Source organism: Schistocerca piceifrons, chromosome 1, assembly GCF_021461385.2.
Source record: "Schistocerca piceifrons isolate TAMUIC-IGC-003096 chromosome 1, iqSchPice1.1, whole genome shotgun sequence".
Classification (NCBI taxonomy): domain Eukaryota; kingdom Metazoa; phylum Arthropoda; class Insecta; order Orthoptera; family Acrididae; genus Schistocerca; species Schistocerca piceifrons.
Window position 1 is genome coordinate 635,933,060 of NC_060138.1, and position 20,089 is coordinate 635,953,148.

General features: G+C 40.8%; 1 protein-coding gene across 2 annotated transcripts in view; it reads right to left on the reverse strand.

Annotated features, from left to right (window-relative positions):
* LOC124804988 (golgin subfamily A member 1) overlaps positions 1-20,089 on the reverse strand; it is a 122,847-nt gene that overhangs the window by 86,272 nt on the left and 16,486 nt on the right. For both annotated transcript variants that reach the window (XM_047265393.1, XM_047265385.1), the window contains exons 3-5: positions 19,989-20,077; positions 19,779-19,907; positions 939-1,187 (exon numbers count right to left, since the gene is read on the reverse strand). In XM_047265393.1, coding sequence (XP_047121349.1) covers positions 939-1,187; positions 19,779-19,907; positions 19,989-20,077 — 467 coding nt within the window. The remainder of the gene's footprint in view (positions 1-938; positions 1,188-19,778; positions 19,908-19,988; positions 20,078-20,089) is intronic.

The window sequence follows — 20,089 nt, forward strand, 5'->3', positions numbered from 1 at the left end:
GTTATATATCATCTTTGTCTCCCTTTTCCTCACTAACAGGTGGGTCACATTAAACATGGAATGTGAGCAACAAGTCCCTTCTTTCAACATTCCCCAACCTCCACTCTTTTCCCATGAAGAAGGAATTTAGATTTCTGGAAGCCACAAAAGTTCTCTACTTTTATATGTGTATCAATAGTACCTAGAATTTCTCCTCCTGTAATTGCGAATCCCTCTGTCTCCTCGTAATGTTCAAAAGACTAGTCTGAGGGAGGAAGATAAATTGTAGGTCACTTACAATACTAGTAATGAAGCTGTTGTTCATTTGCAAACTTCTTAAAGAATATATAGATCTGACACAATCATCACTGTGAAGAGCATGAGTTCTCTATAATTTCAGTGTTTTGTTCTGTCTGTGTGACTAAGTAACTAGTAAAATACCTTATTCTCTACACCCAGTAATTTCATTCACTTTCTAATTATTATTTCTGACATTTTTCCACAAATTTATTTTGATTCCTGAACAGTAAAAGACTGACACACTAGCTGTTTCTTTTTCTGCATTGTTATTAATGAGATTCTGTGCACTTTTCATTTGGGGTTTGACACTGAAAAATTTTATAATTTTTCATTATTCTTCTTAATTTGGCATAAAAAATTGTTATTTACAAAAATTCTGGCACACTGTCAGTCAACTTAACATCTGAATTGTCATAATAATGTATTCCAGAGAAACTATATAATCTGTATTGTCTGATGTTTGAATTTATAAAAATACATATAATTTGACTGATGGTACTGCTCTCCTGTTCTTCCCATCCACTTTTTTCTTTGCAACAACTTGTCTTAAAACATACGTATAAAACTGCATGGTAGACACACACACACACACACACACACATACACACACACACACACACACACACACACACACACACACAGACACACACACAGTTTACCTTTATGTCAGTCAGTTGTAAATGAGCCTCTTCCAGACGGGCATCTTGTGCAGCACGTTCTGCAAGTAGTCTTCGTACTCTGCCATCAGGGTCATCAGCAGCATCAGGTTCACTTATAGGAGTGGCACTTGCCTCTAGTAAGGAAATACGTTCTGTAAGGTGCCTTGTCTCTTCTTCTGCACGCGCCAAATCACTTTTCAGTCGTGATCGTTCAAGGTCAGAGGAATGCCGTATAGACTCGAGCTCATCCTGTCACAAAAATTCCATTACCATACCTAATATAAATAATATTACATACATATTAATTACTAACACTTACCTCACAAAAGTCTGGCACATTTAACAAAACCAACACAACAAATTAATGTTCTCATCCCATGCAACACAAACATCTGTAGTTGCTGTATCAACATTTTTATACGGGCAACATTATAGAACCAAACCAAATGCCACAGATGAAAAGAATGAAACTGCAATTACTTGCACTTTAAGAAGTGTAGTCATGCTTAACAATCACTGGTGCACAAAGACCATTTTTTATGCATTGTAGGCCAAAAAGATCGATGCTTCTCCCATCTATACAAACTATTTTAGGGAAATTACTATATGGTTGCATTAGATGCAATAATGAAATAGAAAATTGTATTAAAATGTTGCAGAGATCCTCAAACAAACCGCATTTACTCAAAGCAAACAACATAAACAATGCTATTCTCTGTTACTAGCAATGAAATGGGGTTACACAGAGGCTCAAATATCAAAATTATTATTGAGACTGAAAACAAAGTTTGAAAGAAAATACTGTCACTTTGGAAGCAAAGGATCAATAAGTTACCCATAAATGCACAGATTTTGATGGACATACTATGAAATGATTTAGCATATAAGACAGTACTGAAAGACAATAAATAAACCTTTAGGAAAAGTTAAATGAAAGTAAATCACCAAAACAGATCAAGAAAATAACACACACTATTGCTAGAAGTGTATTTAACATAATAATTAACTTTCACAGCTACTGCTTCAAAAATTTGGCTGGTGTCTCTCCCATCTTTCCCTCACCATTATCCATTCCTTTTTCAAAGCATTCTGAGTGATGGATCTTAACTTCACTTCTTTCTACAGTTCTCTCAATTTTCAGACTGCTCTCAGTTTACTACGTATGTTGGTGGCTCGGTGGGAGTTAAGGGACTAGACAGTGAGAAAATCAGTCCCTCAGTCAAGAAGCTGTTCATTTAGAATTCGTGAAGTCCGCCAGAAATTTGACTGGATTATGAAAGCATGTAGGAGTGGTAAAACAGTCACACTGAAAACAATATTGATGCCAGAGTTTAGAAATAATTTAAAGAGAAGTAAAAGTATATGGGCCAGACCGGCACATACGTCAGAGAGAAACCTACTCCACAACTGATGCCCTGTTAAACCACCAAGGACGGAGACAGATACAGAGGAAAGAATGTCATCTAGCTGGGAGATGTGTAATAGAAAAAGTGAAGTCTAAAAACATAATGGTCATCAACCGGACAGTCAATAATAAAACAAGCTGAACAATGTAGGATTCCTTGGAGGAGGAATGGAGGATAAGTGCCATGCACCAGCAGTATCCTCTATACTGCAGACTTTATTAGAGAGGGCAGTAGCCCATCAGATGTCCCATCTCACTGAAAGGAGAGCATCTTATTTGCACCCACAAATCCGCACCTGTGATTTTCAAAGCAAACGTTGGGTGAGTAATTACTTAACTGACCTCTTGGCCAATTCATTCCCTGGGATACCTACACGAATTGGGACCCACAGAAAGACAAATTAGCAGGCAGTACAACTGAGGTAATAGAGAAAGTGACAAGTAGCAGCTGTCACAGTGTGACAACAGTAAAATTGATGAATGGCCTGCAGACTGCTTATAGAGTCAAGACAAACTGAAATGTTGCTACACATTGCCAGAAATAAATGTTGTTCCTCACCAGTGGGAGATGTAAAAGCATATCTCACCTTATCCATACTTCTAGAACCGCCAGTGTAAATACAGTAGGACCATGATACTCACAAAGAGGAGAAAAGAACAGATGCCGAAAGGTCATGGAGGTGACAAACTTAACGGTCTTTTAAATAGATCAGTCATAATTCATGATCTGGGGACTAACCAAAGAGGAAAAAGGGAGAGGGATGTTGGATAACATGGGAAGCACACTGTAACCAGTTTAGGTGGAGATCCGACAGGATCTCAAGGTGCATTCCAACCCTCGATTTCTCCCGAGAGCCAGTGTTAGGGGGTTAATAGTCCTTGTATGAGGAAAGAATTTGATACGTTGGATGATTAGAAAATTGTCAGATGGTGACTGCATAAGTGAGCAACAATTGGTACTATCTGTAATGAAGAATAAGGTCCCCCACTTCAGTGAAGAGACTGTCTATGGGGCTAGTACGGAAGATGTGAGTGGTCAAGTCTTAAATCACGATGGTGGACTGAGTCCAACAATTTGAAGGTGCCACTAAGCCATAAACCTGGCGACTATAGTCCAAATGGGACAAGACCAGGACACAGTAAACACGGAGGAGAGTTGTGTGATCTTGTTGGATTGCTGTTTTGAACCAAAACAGATGTTTGGCTGTGGACTGTCCTTTCCAGAAACCATATGGATAGAGGGACAAAAGAGAACCCTGCAAAACTGATGGGTTACCATCCTATCAAGCAGTTTGCAGAGTATTTTGGTTAGGCTAATCAGTTGTAGGTTGTTGATGGATGTAATGTTTTTGTCTGTTTAAGGATAAGGATGATGATACAAATCTGCAACTACAATTCTAGCCATATACAGTTGAAAACCCTGAGTAGAAAGTCTTTCAATAACATTCAGATGTTGGAATGTCTGATTACGAACAGTCGAAGCCTGGGGTCATATTGTGTGACGAATCAAGAGGCTGATGCAATTTCCAGTGTTTGGTTCATTACATAACTTTGAAAAAGACTTTATTCCACAAGGCTGTGTTTTAAAATATTTTATTTGCACTAATAGTTTTGGGCACTGTCCACTCAAGTGCATTTATATTAGCAGACGTGGATATAGCGTTGTCAGTTCATTAGAAAATCGATTAAGTACATATTTGTGCACAGCACAGCTGTCAACAGTCATCTTCTTTTGATATTTACCACAAATAAATTTAATAGAGCCGATGACTTAACATTTTAATCTTGGTGTACTGTAATGTCAGCATTTGTCCCACTGCCAGGTGTGGCAATACATTGACCATTTTCTTCTGGGTAGGCTCCAAAGCCTAAATAAATTTGAAAAAGGACTTTATTCCACCAGGTTGGTTTAGAATACTTTATTTGCACCACTACTTTTGAATGACACATGGCAGGTGGTGTAGAAGAGGGAGAGGTCTCAACTTTGTGTGTTCAGAAGGTAGCTGTGTATTAAGAGGCTGCTGACACTGTCAGAGAAGACCACAAGGTATTCTGCAAGAATTAACTCACTGTACAAATACCACCATGAAGGAAAAGACCCAGAACAGTTTTTGTTCTTTTGTCGCACAGGAGGCTATAAAGCTTGTCCTCCTCATGGTATGAAGAGGCATACATTCCCAAGGAGGAGACATAGTATTCCCAATATCCCTTCTTGCTATGATTAATTAGATAGCACGCCCTAGTGTGAAGCCACTTAAAAGTGAGGAGGATGAGCTGCAAAGAAGTTGCTCAAGGTGCTGCGTTTGACTATGTTGAACACTTGTTTCAATGTCTTTGGTCCACTATGGCAACAGCTGACAGTGGAGGTGGCCTGTACAAGTGGGAACAGCAGTTCCAGTGCTGATCATTGCGTCAGAGACATCTCCCATAACCCTGTCGAGGCAATCTGACAAGATGGGGTTAAGCTGACAGCAAATATATACCACAAAGTCCAAAAATTTTCAAGACTGGATTAATAAATAACAGAGAAAAGTTCAAATGATGATGTAATGCTTCAGTTGTTCTACATAGTCTCCCCCTGTCCTCCCGTTCACCCCCCACTTGGATATTATGTACAGAATGTTCATGCAATCATGTGAAACTGTCAAAAATGTCCTCCTCTGGGATGTCGTTCAACTCGCATATCACAGTGTATTAAATGTCAGTACCCTGTCAAAGTACTGACTCTTCATGTGAATTTATGCACTTGGTTGTTTTGTGTTAGACTGGTATTGATAACACCAAGTATCACCACCAATAACGAATTTTTGCAAAAAAGTATTGTTCAAATTTTGCATTTCAATCAATCGACAACACATGTTGTCTTCTCTGTTCAGGAGTTAAGATGTGTGGTATGAACTCACCACACAATTTTCTTTCACAACATTCTAGAGAATGTCTTCCACATCTGATTTGGATGTGTTGCTCCGTTTTGATGTTTGGTTTGTGGGGTGCTCCACTGCGCAGTCATCAGCACCCGTACAAAGTCTCAGCACCCGTACAAAGTCCCAATTTCTACAAAGCCCATTTTCTTTTTTCACAATCCAATCGAGTCACTCTCACAAATGGTGATGAAATGATGAGGACATCACAAACACCCAGTCCCACTCTGTTGTCATTTGTGTCAACATAGTTGTCACAAATTGCAATGAAGCAACACAATTACAGCTGCAAATCCACTACTTAACACTATCTGCTCACAACTGACTGGTCCAATGCACATGATGTTTACAGTTGGTAGTCCAAGCTGCCACCACAGTTACTGACATCACTTGTACAGACCAGGGATAAAAGCAGTCTCTCAAATTTTTGGATGGACAGGGTACAACTGTCAGCTGGTTCTTTGAAGAGCCCACTGGGGTAATTGGCCCATCAGGTTGGATAAGGAAGTGACAGGATCACTGGAAAGTTATCACTTTCACAAAGACCATTGTGTAGCGAACACTGTAGTGAAGATATGCGATTCGGTGGAAAGGTAAGTTCGATACCTGGCGAGATGCAATGGATGCCAGTGAAGTGGGCAGAAGTACTGTCATTAAGGTGGACAGATCAAGACTAGAAAGAAACTGGCCAATCAGAAGGCCCCTACCAGACAAAGTGGTACTTCCCTCAATGGAGTGGTGTGCATTGAAATTTCCAAGTAGGAGAAAAGGACAGACAGGGGTAGGAGGGAGAAGTAGATGGATTAAGGTGGTCACCTCAAGGTAGGTAAGTGCCCTGCCTTGCAGTAAATAGATGTTCCACATAGTGACAGCTGGAGAAATCTGCACTCACACTGTATTGCTTTCAGCACAGCAAGGAGGGGAATCCACTCACAGACAACAACCGTGTGAACTGTTCAGAGGCACTATTGGAGCCAGTACGGTTCAAAAAAAAAAGGCATGGTAACCTCAAAGACTTCGGGACAGAGGAGAACAGTAGTTGTAGCTCCTAAGGTGACAGTAACATCCACTGCAGTTCCACCAGACCACCACATACAAGGTGACCTGGTTAGGTGCGATGGTGTCAGGTGGACTGTCTGTGACAGGTGAGGTGGAACAATAGCAGTTAACTTCGGTTCAGAATTCGATGATGTTTGGGGATCTGGGGTCACCAGGGCAGCCTTTCTTGTTCTTCAACTTTTGGCAGATTTGTGAAGGCTTATTCGCTGTAGATATAGGAATGGAAGAAGAGCTAGCAGCCCTCGGACCCAAGATCTGTGAGTCCTTCACCCACTCGCTGGCGTTGGGCTCCTGATCTGTGGATTTCCTGGGAGAGGGTTCCAAAGAGAGCCCTGCCACTGGTAGATACCTGAGGAGGGAGCTGCTTTTCTGGCCAGGTGCGGGGATTGGTTCCCAAAGATGGTGCTGCAGGAACCAGAAGAGGGGAGGACCTCTCAGTGCCATGATCAAGTTTGTGTGGCTACAGAATGTTGACATTAAGGAAGTAAATATACTAGTACTGCTGATGACCTGGCCAAAGTAGTTGCAAAGATTGATATCACCGAGAAAAAATAGAATCAATCATTGTTCCCAAGCTACACAATATTAGAAAAGATCTGTGAGCTTCTGTTTCTGGATTTTGCATTCCTTGAGTAGGTTAGCACACTTCAGAGATTGGGGAGAGTAGGGATTCCCAGAATTGTCACATATATGTTGTTACGCATATGATGAATTTTCATGAAATGCCATGCCACAGTTGTATGAACACTTGGAACACAAATGCCCAAAGCGCTGGCATTTAGAACATCACATCTGAGGTGAGTAATACGGTTTCACATCATAACGGTTACACGATTTTGACTTTTTATGAAAGCCAACCTCCCTCAGAAGCATGGATAAATGCAGCTGTGTCTACCTTGTTATCTGGCAGGCCTCAATGTACGCATCTGAAGTGGATCCCCACTCTCGCCAAATGTTCACATCAATCCCTGTACCGTCTAGATGTTCTAATGGGTTATGATGGTAAGATACATCACAAAGTTTTTTAGGAGAGAGCAATGTCCGGGAATGGGTGGGATATATGGCCTTGAGTCAGATGGAACCAAATAACAATTTGTCAAAGGAAGAGAGTTCACCAATTATGTTTTCAATATTCTCCACAAAAAAATACCTGGGCACAAACAAAGAACTTAAAGCAACAAGTGTCCCAAGTAACTTGTTTTTGTTTTCCATGCATCAAGTAGCCAAGGGGGAAAAGTTCCTAGGGTCGTAACAAGTGGGACTACATTATACTCTGTCTGAAGAGCCTGTCAATTCCTTGTTGTCACTGATTGATAACTTTGGTCGTTTCGTGACACCAGACATATGCCACATGTCGCCTACACCGAACAATAGCTCTCACCATGGGGGTCACCCAGGCAGAATAAAGGCCACCTGGTATGATGACCAAAGCCCAGAGGTCAAGTGCCTCCAAACAGACAGGCACCTACTCCTCAGGATGCATGGGGAGGTGACAGCTCAGGAATCAACCTGCATGATGAGGGGGCTACCACTGTGTGGGTGCCTGACGACAACCCCCCCCCCCCCCCCCCCAATAGATTGTCTGCCTTGCTGGGTAGTAGGTGACATTCCCGGCACAAAGAGGCCAACTCAGATGTGAGGCCCAACACAAATTAATCAAAATATGTGGTTTAAAATGAACGAAGAGTGTCCTACGAATGAGCTAGGTTGTCAGCAGGGAATCTGTCCTAGAGAATAAGTTGGAGCTCATGCAACACTGAAAACAAATTCTTAGTGAGCAACTTCAATCCACTAGAACCTGCCTACCTAACAGTAATGTCAATTTCAAAATCCAAAAATCCAAATGACCACAGAGTATATATTAAGGATGTGAAACAAAATTATAGCACAAATACTGCACACCACAAATATTTGCTGTACAGCAAATCCACCACAAAACTATTAAAGCACCACTCAACCAAATATGACAAACACATTTTTGCACAATAAAATGGCACTAATCCCATTTTTCGGTTGTCACTTCATGAGATATACACTGAAGTGCCAAGAAACTTGTGTAGGCATGCATATTCAAATACAGAGATTTGAAAACAAGCAGAATACAGTGCTACAGTTGGCAACCTATATAAGACAAGTGTCTGGAGCAGTTGTTAGATCAGTTACTGCTGCTACAATGGCAAGTTATCAAGATTTAAGTGAGTTTGAAAGCGATGTTAAAGTTGGCGCATGAGTGATTGGACACAGCATCTCCAAGGTAGCGATAACGTGGGGGATTTTCCCATATGACCATTTCATGAGTACACTGTGAATATCAGGAAGCCAAATATTCAACATCGCTGCGGGCAGAAAAAGATCCTGCAAGAATGGGACCGTCGACGACTGAAGAGAGTCGTTCAACATGACAGAAGTGCAACCCTTTTGCAAACTGCTGCAGATTTCAATGCTCAGCCACCAACAAGTATCAGTGTGCGAACAATTCAATGAAACATCATCGATATGGGCTTTGCAGCCGAAGGTCCACTCGCCTACCCTTGCCAACTGCATGACACAAAGCTTTATGCCTCGCCTGGACCTGTCAACACCGACATTGGACTGTTGATGACTAGAAAAATGTTGCCTGGTCGGATGAGTCTCATTTCATATTGTATCAAGCAGATGGACGTGTACGGATATGAAGACAATCTCATGAATCCATGGACCCTGCCTGTCAGCAGGGGACTGTTCAACCTGGTGGAGGCTCTGTAATGGTGTGGGGCATGTGCAGTTAGAGTGATATGGGACCCCTGTTACGTCTAGATAAGACTGACTGGTGGCACATGTGTAAGCATCCTGTCTGATCACCTGCATCCAATCATGTCCATTGTGCATTACAATGGACTTGGGTAATTCCAGTAGGACAACGCGACACCACTCACATCTATAACTGCTACAGAATGGCTCCAGGAACATTCTTCTGCTGGCCACCGAACTACCCAGACATTGAACATTATCAAGCATATCTGGGATGCCTTCAGAAGATATCTCCACCCCCTCGTACTCTTACGGATGTATCAACAGCCTTGCTAGATTCATGGTGCCAGTTCCCCCCGGCACTATTGCAGACATTAGTCGAGTCCATGTCACATTGTGTTGCAGCACTTGTGCATGCTCGTGGGGGCAGGTGTACCAGTTTCTTTGGCTCTTCAGTGTATATGCAGGGGAAAGTATCATGTTGCCAGACTATTACAAATTTACCATATCACAACTCTTAACTGTGAATCTATCCATGATGCACAATTCCTCTTTAGTAATGTTGGCTGCTAAAGTTTGTTGAGCATCTCTATTAACACATTAAGATTACTAAGTGATCTCTTGATGACTGATACTGAAGAATTGCTAGAAAAAGTGTTGTGTAACTCACTCCTTTTGTAAGGGAATGACATTTTTAAGATTTTTTCCTATATTCGTCTTTTGGATATGCTACTCTTGCATCTGCCATGCTTGCAATTCAAATTATTGGCTATAATGTCTGCCTGTTATGTAAAACACTGCTTTTTCATATGACCCAAGCATGTTTCACCACCTCTGTGCCATCATTAGCGGGTTTTCTTTACTCAAATCTGTGAAATGTCAACATATTGTAAGAGATAACTAGTTTATGAAAATTACGCCTAAAGACAGTTTTTGAATGTTTTGTCATTACTTTAATTTTACATTATACAGTTATGCAAGACCATTTGTATCTTATGTACTGGTAGCTTGTCACTTGCAACCAAACAATGTTAATGTGAATTTCGATGGCGAGTTAACATATAACTTTACGATTCTCAGCCTGGCATCTGGTTTTCCTAGTTATTTTTGTGTGTGTATTACATTTTAGTTTGCTCTGAACAGTTACTCCAAGAGTATTCTATGATTGTTACTGTTTCCAGTGATTTTCACCAACAGATAATTGAAGAGTAATGGGTCCCCTGTTTATTTATGTGCATTATATTATATTTATTCATGTCAACTACCAATCCATAAGCCAGTCTGATGCTGTGCAGGTCTTCTGGCATTGGAACCTTCCTGTACTCACCAGCATAGTCCATGAACTGTCCCAAGGAACTTCTGTGTTTACCTACTAGATCATTATAATGATTTTTAACCATTAAGAACAATATGTTTAGTTATATCTGCAAGGAAGTTCTCAAATCTGGTCACAAATCTACCCTAATATTCAGTAAGCTGACATCCTGTACACTAAACAACCGCAGAGCTGTGGCAAATGCTTTCTGAAAGTCAAGAACATAACACCAACCAGGCCCCACTGTCTAGGATGTTCAGGACCTCACAGACGAACAGAGCGCGCCAAGTTTCACAAGATCTGTTTGTAAAATTCATGTTGATTTTAATAGAAGAAGTTTGTCCTCCAAGGATATAACCCAAAATTTTAAAATGTTCATTAATTCTATAATCAACTGACACCAATGATATAGACCTATAAATACCTCCATCTGTCTGATGACCCTTCTTATAGATGGAAATGACCTGTGTTTTGTTAAGCACATTTGTTGATCTAGCAACTTATGATAAACTGACGTTAGAAGTTCTTTCTTGCAATGAAGAGGACATGGGTTATGAAGGAATCACTGAAGCCCAGTATATTGTTTCAGCTGGTTTGGGGTAATGTTCACATGAAAGGCTGTGCAAAATTTACAGCAAAGCTGATATGTGATTTGTAAGTTTTAACAGGCGGGCTACGATATATCATATATTCGGGATAGTGATGAAGTTCCATTTTGAGAGTGATGGGAAGGGTCATGGATACGATGCTACTTACAGGGCTATTACAAATGATTGAAGCGATTTCATAAATTCACTGTAGCTCCATTCATTGACATATAGTCACGACACACTACAGATACGTAGAAAAACTCATAAAGTTTTGTTCGGCTGAAGCCGCACTTCAGGTTTCTGCCGCCAGAGCGCTCGAGAGCGCAATAAGACAAAATGGCGACAGGAGCCGAGAAAGCGTATGTCGCGCTTGACATGCACTCACATCAGTCAGTCATAACAGTGCAACGACACTTCAGGACGAAGTTCAACAAAGATCCACCAACTGCTAATTCCATTCCGCAATGGTATGCGCAGTTTAAAGCTTCTGGATGCCTCTGTAAGGGGAAGTCAACGGGTTGGCCTGCAGTGAGCGAATAAACGGTTGAACGCATGCGGGCAAGTTTCACGCGTAGCCCACAGAAGTCAACGAATAAAGCAAGCAGGGAGCTAAACGTACCACAGCCGACGGTTTGGAAAATCTTACGGAAAAGGCTAAAGCAGAAGCCTTACCGTTTACAATTGCTACAAGCCCTGACACCCGATGACAAAGTCAAATGCTTTGAATTTTCGGCGCGGTTCCAACAGCTCATGGAAGAGGATGCGTTCAGTGCGAAACTTGTTTTCAGTGATGAAGCAACATTTTTTCTTAATTGTGAAGTGAACAGACACTTGTGCGAATCTGGGAGGTAGAGAATCCTGACGCATTCATGCAGCAAATTCGCAATTCACCAAAAGTTAACGTGTTTTGTGCAATCCCATGGTTTAAAGTTTACGGCCCCTTTTTCTTCTGCGAAAAAAACGTTACAAGACACGTGTATCTGGACATGTTGGAAAATTGGCTCATGCCACAACTGGAGACTGACAGCGCCGACTTCATCTTTCAACAGGATGGTGCTCCACTGCACTTCCATCATGATGTTCGGCATTTCTTAAACAGGAGATTGGAAAACCGATGGATTGGTCATGGTGGAGATCATGATCAGCAATTCATGTCATGGCCTCCATGCTCTCCCGACTTAACCCTATGCGATTTCTTTCTGCGGGGTTATGTGAAAGATTCAGTGTTTAAACCTCCTCTACCAAGAAACGTGCCAGAACTGCAAGCTCGCGTCAATGATGCTTTCGAACTCATTGATGGGGACATGCTGCGCCGAGTGTGGGAGTAACTTGATTATCGGCTTGATGTCTGCCGAATCACTAAAGGGGCACATATCGAACATTTGTGAATGCCTAAAAAAACTTTTTGAGTTTTTGTATGTGTTTGCAAAGCATTGTGAAAATATCTCAAATAATAAAGTTATTGTAGAGCTGTGAAATCGCTTCAATCATTTGTAATAACCCTGTATTTCTATCATGGTGATCAGTACTCCAAGCCATGGTGAAGTATACATTTGAGTCATTCCGGTCTGGGGTGATAATGGGTGATGAGGAGTATGCACCTCTGCAGCTGGTTCATAGGTGTGGCTATATAGGTTTAGATGTACAGATACACCATGGGAAATCTGCTGACTAGGTTTGCCTATCTGAAGTCCTTAGTAAAACCTCCAATGCCGGTGCACAATCCATATATGGCCAGAATATATGGGAGAAACATTTTAACATGTAAGGGGATGACAGCTATTAAAATCACATTATTGTTGATGGTTAGTGGGCTTCATGTCCACGGAGCTTTTTTATGGAGCCACAAGAGAGGTGGAGGTCAATGTCCAGGAAGGCAGCAGATTTGGCTGAGGAGGACCACGGGAAGCAGATGGGAGAGAAGGTCTCAACTGTGGAGGAATATGGGCAGTGTGTCTTTTGAAGGATTTGGGATCTTGGGTGGCTAGGACAGTTTCTTCTAAAAGAAAAAAAAGGGGCTTGACATATGAGGGGTGCACAGGTGCCCATGGAATTGAGGCAGATGTCTGTGTAGCTTGTCCTCAAAGGAAGAGTAGTTATGGGTAAGAATTTAGATTTAGTCTGTCACATGTATAAGGAACGACGTGGAGGTTTTGCAGTTGGTAGGACATAAGGACAGATAGTGTTTAACAGCAGGAAGACAGTGGGCTTGGGGGTATATATGGAGGTTGCATCACGAGTGAAAAGTAGAGATTCTGCTGAAGATGGTTGAGAGACTGAAGAAACTGGCTTTTGTCTCTGATGTGAGAACACAGGCTGTGAGGAATAGGTTGGAGATGTTGGTTAACAAGAACTAGGAATTGGGGGTTAGAAATTGGGGGTTACACTGCATACCTAGAATGGAATCTCTGTGTCATTGTGTTTCCGCATCATCAACCATCAACTGTGCCGTGACAGTTACATGCACGCTCATACAAGTGAGAACTGAGAACTGAAAATTTAACTTTATGAACAGTGTTATATTATTACTAGTGTCAAGGTGGACTGATACCAGATATCTGTGTATGTTTGACGAGCGTAAAAAATTTCGTTCGATTATTCGGCTTCTGCATCATCAACAATCAGCTGCACCGTGTTCGGTTATGCGTACACTCATCCAACTGATATGGTGGAAGATAATCATCACAAATACTAACTGGCAAACACACTTAAGACTTAGATTGTGAACAGTGCAACCTGTGATTTTCTTATCGTCTCAGAATATAGTCATTCATACCAGATGTAGGACAGTGTTGTGTTTGATGTTGAGTGGCTCCCTAACCTACTTACATATTTAGATACATAATTTCAGGCAAGCCAGCAGCAGTGTGGAGCAGAACAATACGACCGCCGCAGGAGTATCGGGTACGTGGTGTGGACAGGACGTATGGTCAAGAAGCAAAAAACGAGTTTATGGGATCCCCGCCGTTAGTACCCTTGGGCACGTTACAGTAAGACAATGCCTCCTTTCCGGTAAATGATGTGATTCATCATGACAGTGATAGTACCTTTGCCTGCAGGAAGAGTGATTAAGGTGGGATCCATCTTAAATTTGTGGATTCTTCCTCTTTCAAGAGGTTTGCACTATTGGGAGAGACATCTAAGAAAGGAGACTAAGGCCATGCTAGGGGTAGGGAACTTTTAGAAGACACCTAGGGTGGATTTTGGTCAGAGAGGTTGGTGATTAAAAAAAAAGTTTCGACTGTGGTAGGCCACCCTGCCTACACCCCCCCAAGCTTTTTTTTTTCCCTTGTGCACTGTACTCTCTATAGCTCCTCGCTCTATAAAAAGAAAACAGGGAAACTGATTGAGAAGACTTAATGGAAATTTGTCACTCCATAAGAACATTAGAAAATCCTGCAAAAATCTGATCATATTTAAAAGTGAATGAAGGGATTCCACCCATCTACCCAAGCTCTCATGAGTACTTTTGATTTTGAAACTGAAGACGGACAGTCACAAAATTAAAATCTGCATTTACAAATGTATTCATATGCAAGGATACTATTATACCGGTGTGAGTGAGTGAGCGAGCAAGCAAGCGAACGTGCCGTCCCCCCCCCCCCCCCACACACACACACTACAATGAAATAAGCATCCCTCATACTGAAGTACAAATTAAGTCTGCTCTTAGTGATCAAGGAACCAGAAAATGCTGTTATGGTTTGTATGCAAAAGGACGTGACCATTATCCATCATTGTACTTTTCCATTCTGAGCTAGAGCTGTCTTTAGTGACAACTTCCATCCATGTGACATTAAGCCTTAATCTTCCTTTTTGATTTTTTTCTCCTCCATATTTTCACCCATCTTGCTCTGTTTCTTTTTCCTTTAATTTCCCCCCCCCCCCCCCCCCCTTTTTACAATTTCTGTTTCTCATGTCAAGTTATGTCCAGCACTCTTCACAGAATGTTTGCAACGTTGGAGAGAAGCACTGGTAGAAATGAAGCTGCGAGGATTCTTTGAACCATGCCTAGATGCTTAGTTTGTTATAATATTTCCCACAATTGATCAGGTTCTGTGTTTGCACCCCATCCCAAAAAGTGAAACATCCTGATAGAAGTCAAAATTGGTTCATACATGCTCATAATATAAATGACCAGTGGAATAAAATGAGAACTGAAATACAGGCTGCTGCAGAGGAAGTGATTCGTATGGAACAGAAGGAATGAATGATAAGGCGAAGAGTGTGACAAGACAACAAGAACAAATAATGAAGCATATAAAAACATGCAGGCCAGAAGAATAAGCTTGTTTGTGGATGATAACAGAGAAAAGAGGCCTATAAAAAAACTGATTCTGAGAGAACAGGAGGGAAGTTTTTCAAAAGACAGTTGCAGAATGCTGAATCACTGAATAATGCTAATGAAAGGTAAAAATTCTACAGGGAGATCAATAACCTTAAAAAGGAATTTCAACACAACACAATCTAGATGAAAAAAATGGTGAACTAATAGCTTCACAGGAAGGAGTGTTATATTTTGGTCAGAGTACCACAAGGAATTATTATAATCAGAATACTCAAGCATCGGAACTAACTGAAAAGAAGAGGAAAATGGGATGCCCTCAATGCAACAGATTTGGCTAGCAATAAAGAAACTAATCAACAATAAGTCACCTGCCACCTGAGCTTATTAAGTGTGGTGGAGAACATGTGATTAGATACATGGACACTTCTGACCTCAGATATACAGGGTTATTACAAATGATTGAAGCGATTTCACAGCTCTACAATAACTTTATTATTTTGAGATATGTGCCCCTTTAGTGATTCGGCAGACATCAAGCCGATAGTCAAGTTCCTCCCACACTCGGCGCAGCATGTCCCCATCAATGAGTTCGAAAGCATCACTGACGCGAGCTCGCAGTTCTGGCACATTTCCTGGTAGAGGAGGTTTAAACACTGAATCTTTCACATAACCCCACAGAAAGAAATCGCATGGGGTTAAGTCGGGAGAGCGTGGAGGCCATGACATGAATTGCTGATCATGATCTCCACCACGACCACTCCATCGGTTTTCCAATCTCCTGTTTAAGAAATGCCGAACATCATGATGGAAGTGCAGTGGAGCACCATCCTGTTGAAAGATGAAGTCAGCGCTGTTGGTCTCCAGTTATGGCATGAGCCAATTTTCCAACATGTCTAGATACACGTGTCCTGTAACGTTTTTTTCGCAGAAGAAAAAGGGGCCGTAAACTTTAAACTGTGAGACTGCACAAAACGCGTTAACTTTTGGTGAATTGTGAATTTGCTGCACGAATGCATGAGGATTCTCTACCGCCCAGATTCACACATTGTGTCTGTTCACTTCACAATTAAGAAAAAATGTTGCTTCATCACTGAAAACAAGTTTTGCACTGAACGCATCCTCTTCCATGAGCTGTTGGAACCATGCCAAAAATTCAAAGCATTTGACTTTGTCATCGGGTGTCAGGGCTTGTAGCAATTGTAAACGGTAAGGCTTCTGCTTTAGCCTTTTCCGTAAGATTTTCCAAACCGTCGGCTGTGGTACATTTAGCTCCCTGCTTGCTTTATTCGTCGACTTCCGTGGGCTACGCGTGAAACTTGTCCGCACGCGTTCAACCGTTTATTCGCTCACTGCAGGCCGACCCGTTGATTTCCCCTTACAGAAGCATCCAGAAGCTTTAAGTTGTGCATACCATCACCGAATGGAGTTAGCAGTTGGTGGATCTTTGTTGAACTTCGTCCTGAAGTGTCGTTGCACTGTTATGACTGACTGATGTGAGTGCATTTCAAGCACGACATACGCTTTCTCGGCTCCTGTCGCCATTTTGTCTCACTGTGCTCTCGAGCGCTCTGGCAGCAGAAACCTGAAGTGCGGCTTCAGCCGAACAAAACTTTATGAGTTTTTCTACGTATCTGTAGTGTGTCGTGACCATATGTCAATGAATGGAGCTACAGTGAATTTATGAAATCGCTTCAATCATTTGTAATAGCCCTGTATTGACACAAGAGTCATCCGAGAGGACTGAAATATTGGTGTGACATGCACTACATAAGAAAGGGGAGATTCTGGATTGTACAAACTACAGGAGAATTGCGTTATTGAACATTGCATATATTCTCCTCCCTGTTTTGCACCCTCATAAAACCTTTTGCAGAACAAGAAATTGGGAGATATTACATAGGCATTAGATATGGTAAATCAGCTATTGACCAAATATCCACTCTGAGGCAGATATTGGAAAAAAACAAGGGAAAACAATATAGAAAAACATCACATATCTGTTGATTTTAAAGGAGTATACGACACCATAAAAAGAAATAAGCTTATTGAAGCAATGAATGAACTGGGCATATCACAACATTTAATATGCCTCATAAGTTTGGCAATGAAAAAAGTAGTACATAAAGTATGGATACAAGGAAAGTTAACGCGAAGTTTTGAAACTGTGGACTGAGACAAGGGGATGCACTCTCACGTATGCTTTTTAACATAGCGATAGAGAAGGTAATAAGAGATGCTGTGCTGAAATCAACAACAGGCACAATATACATTAGAATGGTGCATCTACTGGCCCATGCTGATGATGTGGATATTACTGCAAAAACACAACTAGCTCCTAAAGAAAGATACACGGCACTGGAGGTAGCAGCAATGGAAATGGGGCTGGAAGTGAAGATTAATAAAACTAATTGCAAGTTAATAATATGATCAGAACTAAATACAATGACAGACTTTGACCAGGCACAAATAGAATATGTTAGTGAGTTTGTCTATCTGCAAACACTGGTAACACCACAGAATGATATGTTAATCTGAAATTAAAACAGTGCATCCATCTAGCTAATAAATGCTACTATGGGCTGGCCCTGCAACTTAAGTGCAGAAACCTGTCCAGATGAACAAAATGTCAGCTGTATGAAACTATAATACGTGCAGTATTAACATATGGCTCAGAAATCTGGACACTTGATGCAAGTGTTAAGAGCCAACAGGGCGTTCTGAACGAAAGATATTACGCAAACTGTATGGGGCAACTGATGAAGAACGAGCATTGTCCAGACGATATAATTTTGAACTTTACATATTATATCAAGATCTTCAAATCATGAAGTTCATTAAAATAAACCACATGAAATGGGTTGGCCATGTTTTTCACATGGAACATGTGAACCTGCCAAAAACAGCACTGCTGCAAAACCCAGTGGAACAAAGAAGTTGGGAAAATGAAGACTTCGAAAACACACAAGAAGATTTAAAAAATTACTGGTGTCAGAGAATGGAGACTAAAGACACTGGACAGAGACGAATCGAATGGTGTCCTGCAGCAGGTCAAGGACCATCATGCACTGTTGGGCCAGGAAGAAGAAGAAGAAGAAGAAGGAGAAGAAGAAGAAACATTGGTTCATGCAGTATATTAATTACTCGAAAATAGTTTCTATTTTGCAGGAACTAATAAAAAGGACAATGCACTCAAGCCTTCCAAAAAGGCATGGTTGGAACCAGTGGATTGGAGCCATATGAATTCAGCTCTGGAACATCATCCCTTATTGAGTACACTATCCTAGGTACAAATTAAAATGTGTGTGTGTGTGTGTGTGTGTGTGTGTGTGTGTGTGTGTAAACAGTCCAGTGTGGTTAGTGGCTTACAGGAGAATGACATATGACACCCAGGTGTGTGAAGAACAGGGAAAAAGAGAAGAACAGGGAAAGAGAGAAGTTAATTTCCCTCTTCTTGTGGCCAGTCTGGAGAGTACTGATTTATTAGTCCCTAACGATTTTTTGACACTATTATTCACTAACTTCAGGTTTCTTATTTATCCCTTTGTATTTTATTGACATGTGAAAAACAATATTCAAATAGAAGCACTTATACACCAGTAACAGATCACAATAGGCCAATTCTATTATCCAGATTATTACCAGTATCACATGCTGCTTCATTACACAAATAAGTTCATCATCATGATAAAACACTTCCACACACATAATTGGAAGAACAGTAATGTATCTATCTTTTGGTTTCATCTGTTTGATATTTACAGGTAAATTATAAATGTCTGTTAATTATTAAAAACATTGCTGCTTTATTCCATTTCTTTTAACAAAGAAAAAGCTGCAAGTTATACAGTAATATCATAGTTACTGATGACGATGCCAGTAAATTTAAACATCCATTTTACACAGAGATAACATTCCACTACAAATTCACTCATTCTCATTTATATTAGTACTAATAAACTAAAAGAGAAAGTGAAAGATAAATCACTATAGACAGTCAGAAACAGGAAAATGCCAAGGAAAAAATCTATTTTCAAACTAACTTTCGCAAACAGTACTGGCTAATTAACTATTTCACAACTGCACGACTGAAGAAGTAAAACCATGCATGAAGAATAAAAAAAACATACCTTAAGCACTATCACTATGTGTGCTTCAGCATTATTTCAGCTCCTTCAAAAAGCCACCAGATGCAGATGTGAGCCTCAAGCAGTTCTGACACCATTGAAATGATGTGCTGGCAGAATGTGCATAATCAGCAGCTCCACAAAAAGTAATCGTGCTCAAATGTGCAAAACATACACATGAAAGCTACATCCACTATTTCTAACTGTATGGCTCCACACAGCAAGCAAGAAAAAAATATTGCTATTTGCGTACAGCTAATCTTTTCCTGTATTGCAATTCACATGAACAATTTGCTGTAATTACCCTTGTCACAAAAAATATATTATATTGTGCATGTTTGTTGCTACATGAACATAAAGAGAAGTAAACATTGGGAACTTCAATGGACACATACAGTTACTCCGTACCTGCACACGACTTAATTCCTCTTCATAGCGTCTCAGTCTGTTAACTTCCAACTTCAATGATTCCACTTGGCTTGTCACCTCTTTTAAAGTTTCTGCTTTCTCAGTAACCTCCTGTTCTGTCACAAGCAACTGAAAATGTACATCAACATAAGAGCTTCATAATGAAGGATAACAAAAATTAGAATCAACTTAAATTATGAGGTCACTTACTAGATGTTTTATCTTTGCCATTTCCTGCGTTTGAAAACCTTCCAGTTGGTCCATATCTTCTTGATATTGATACACTTTCTTCTTGTACTCTATATGGTTCC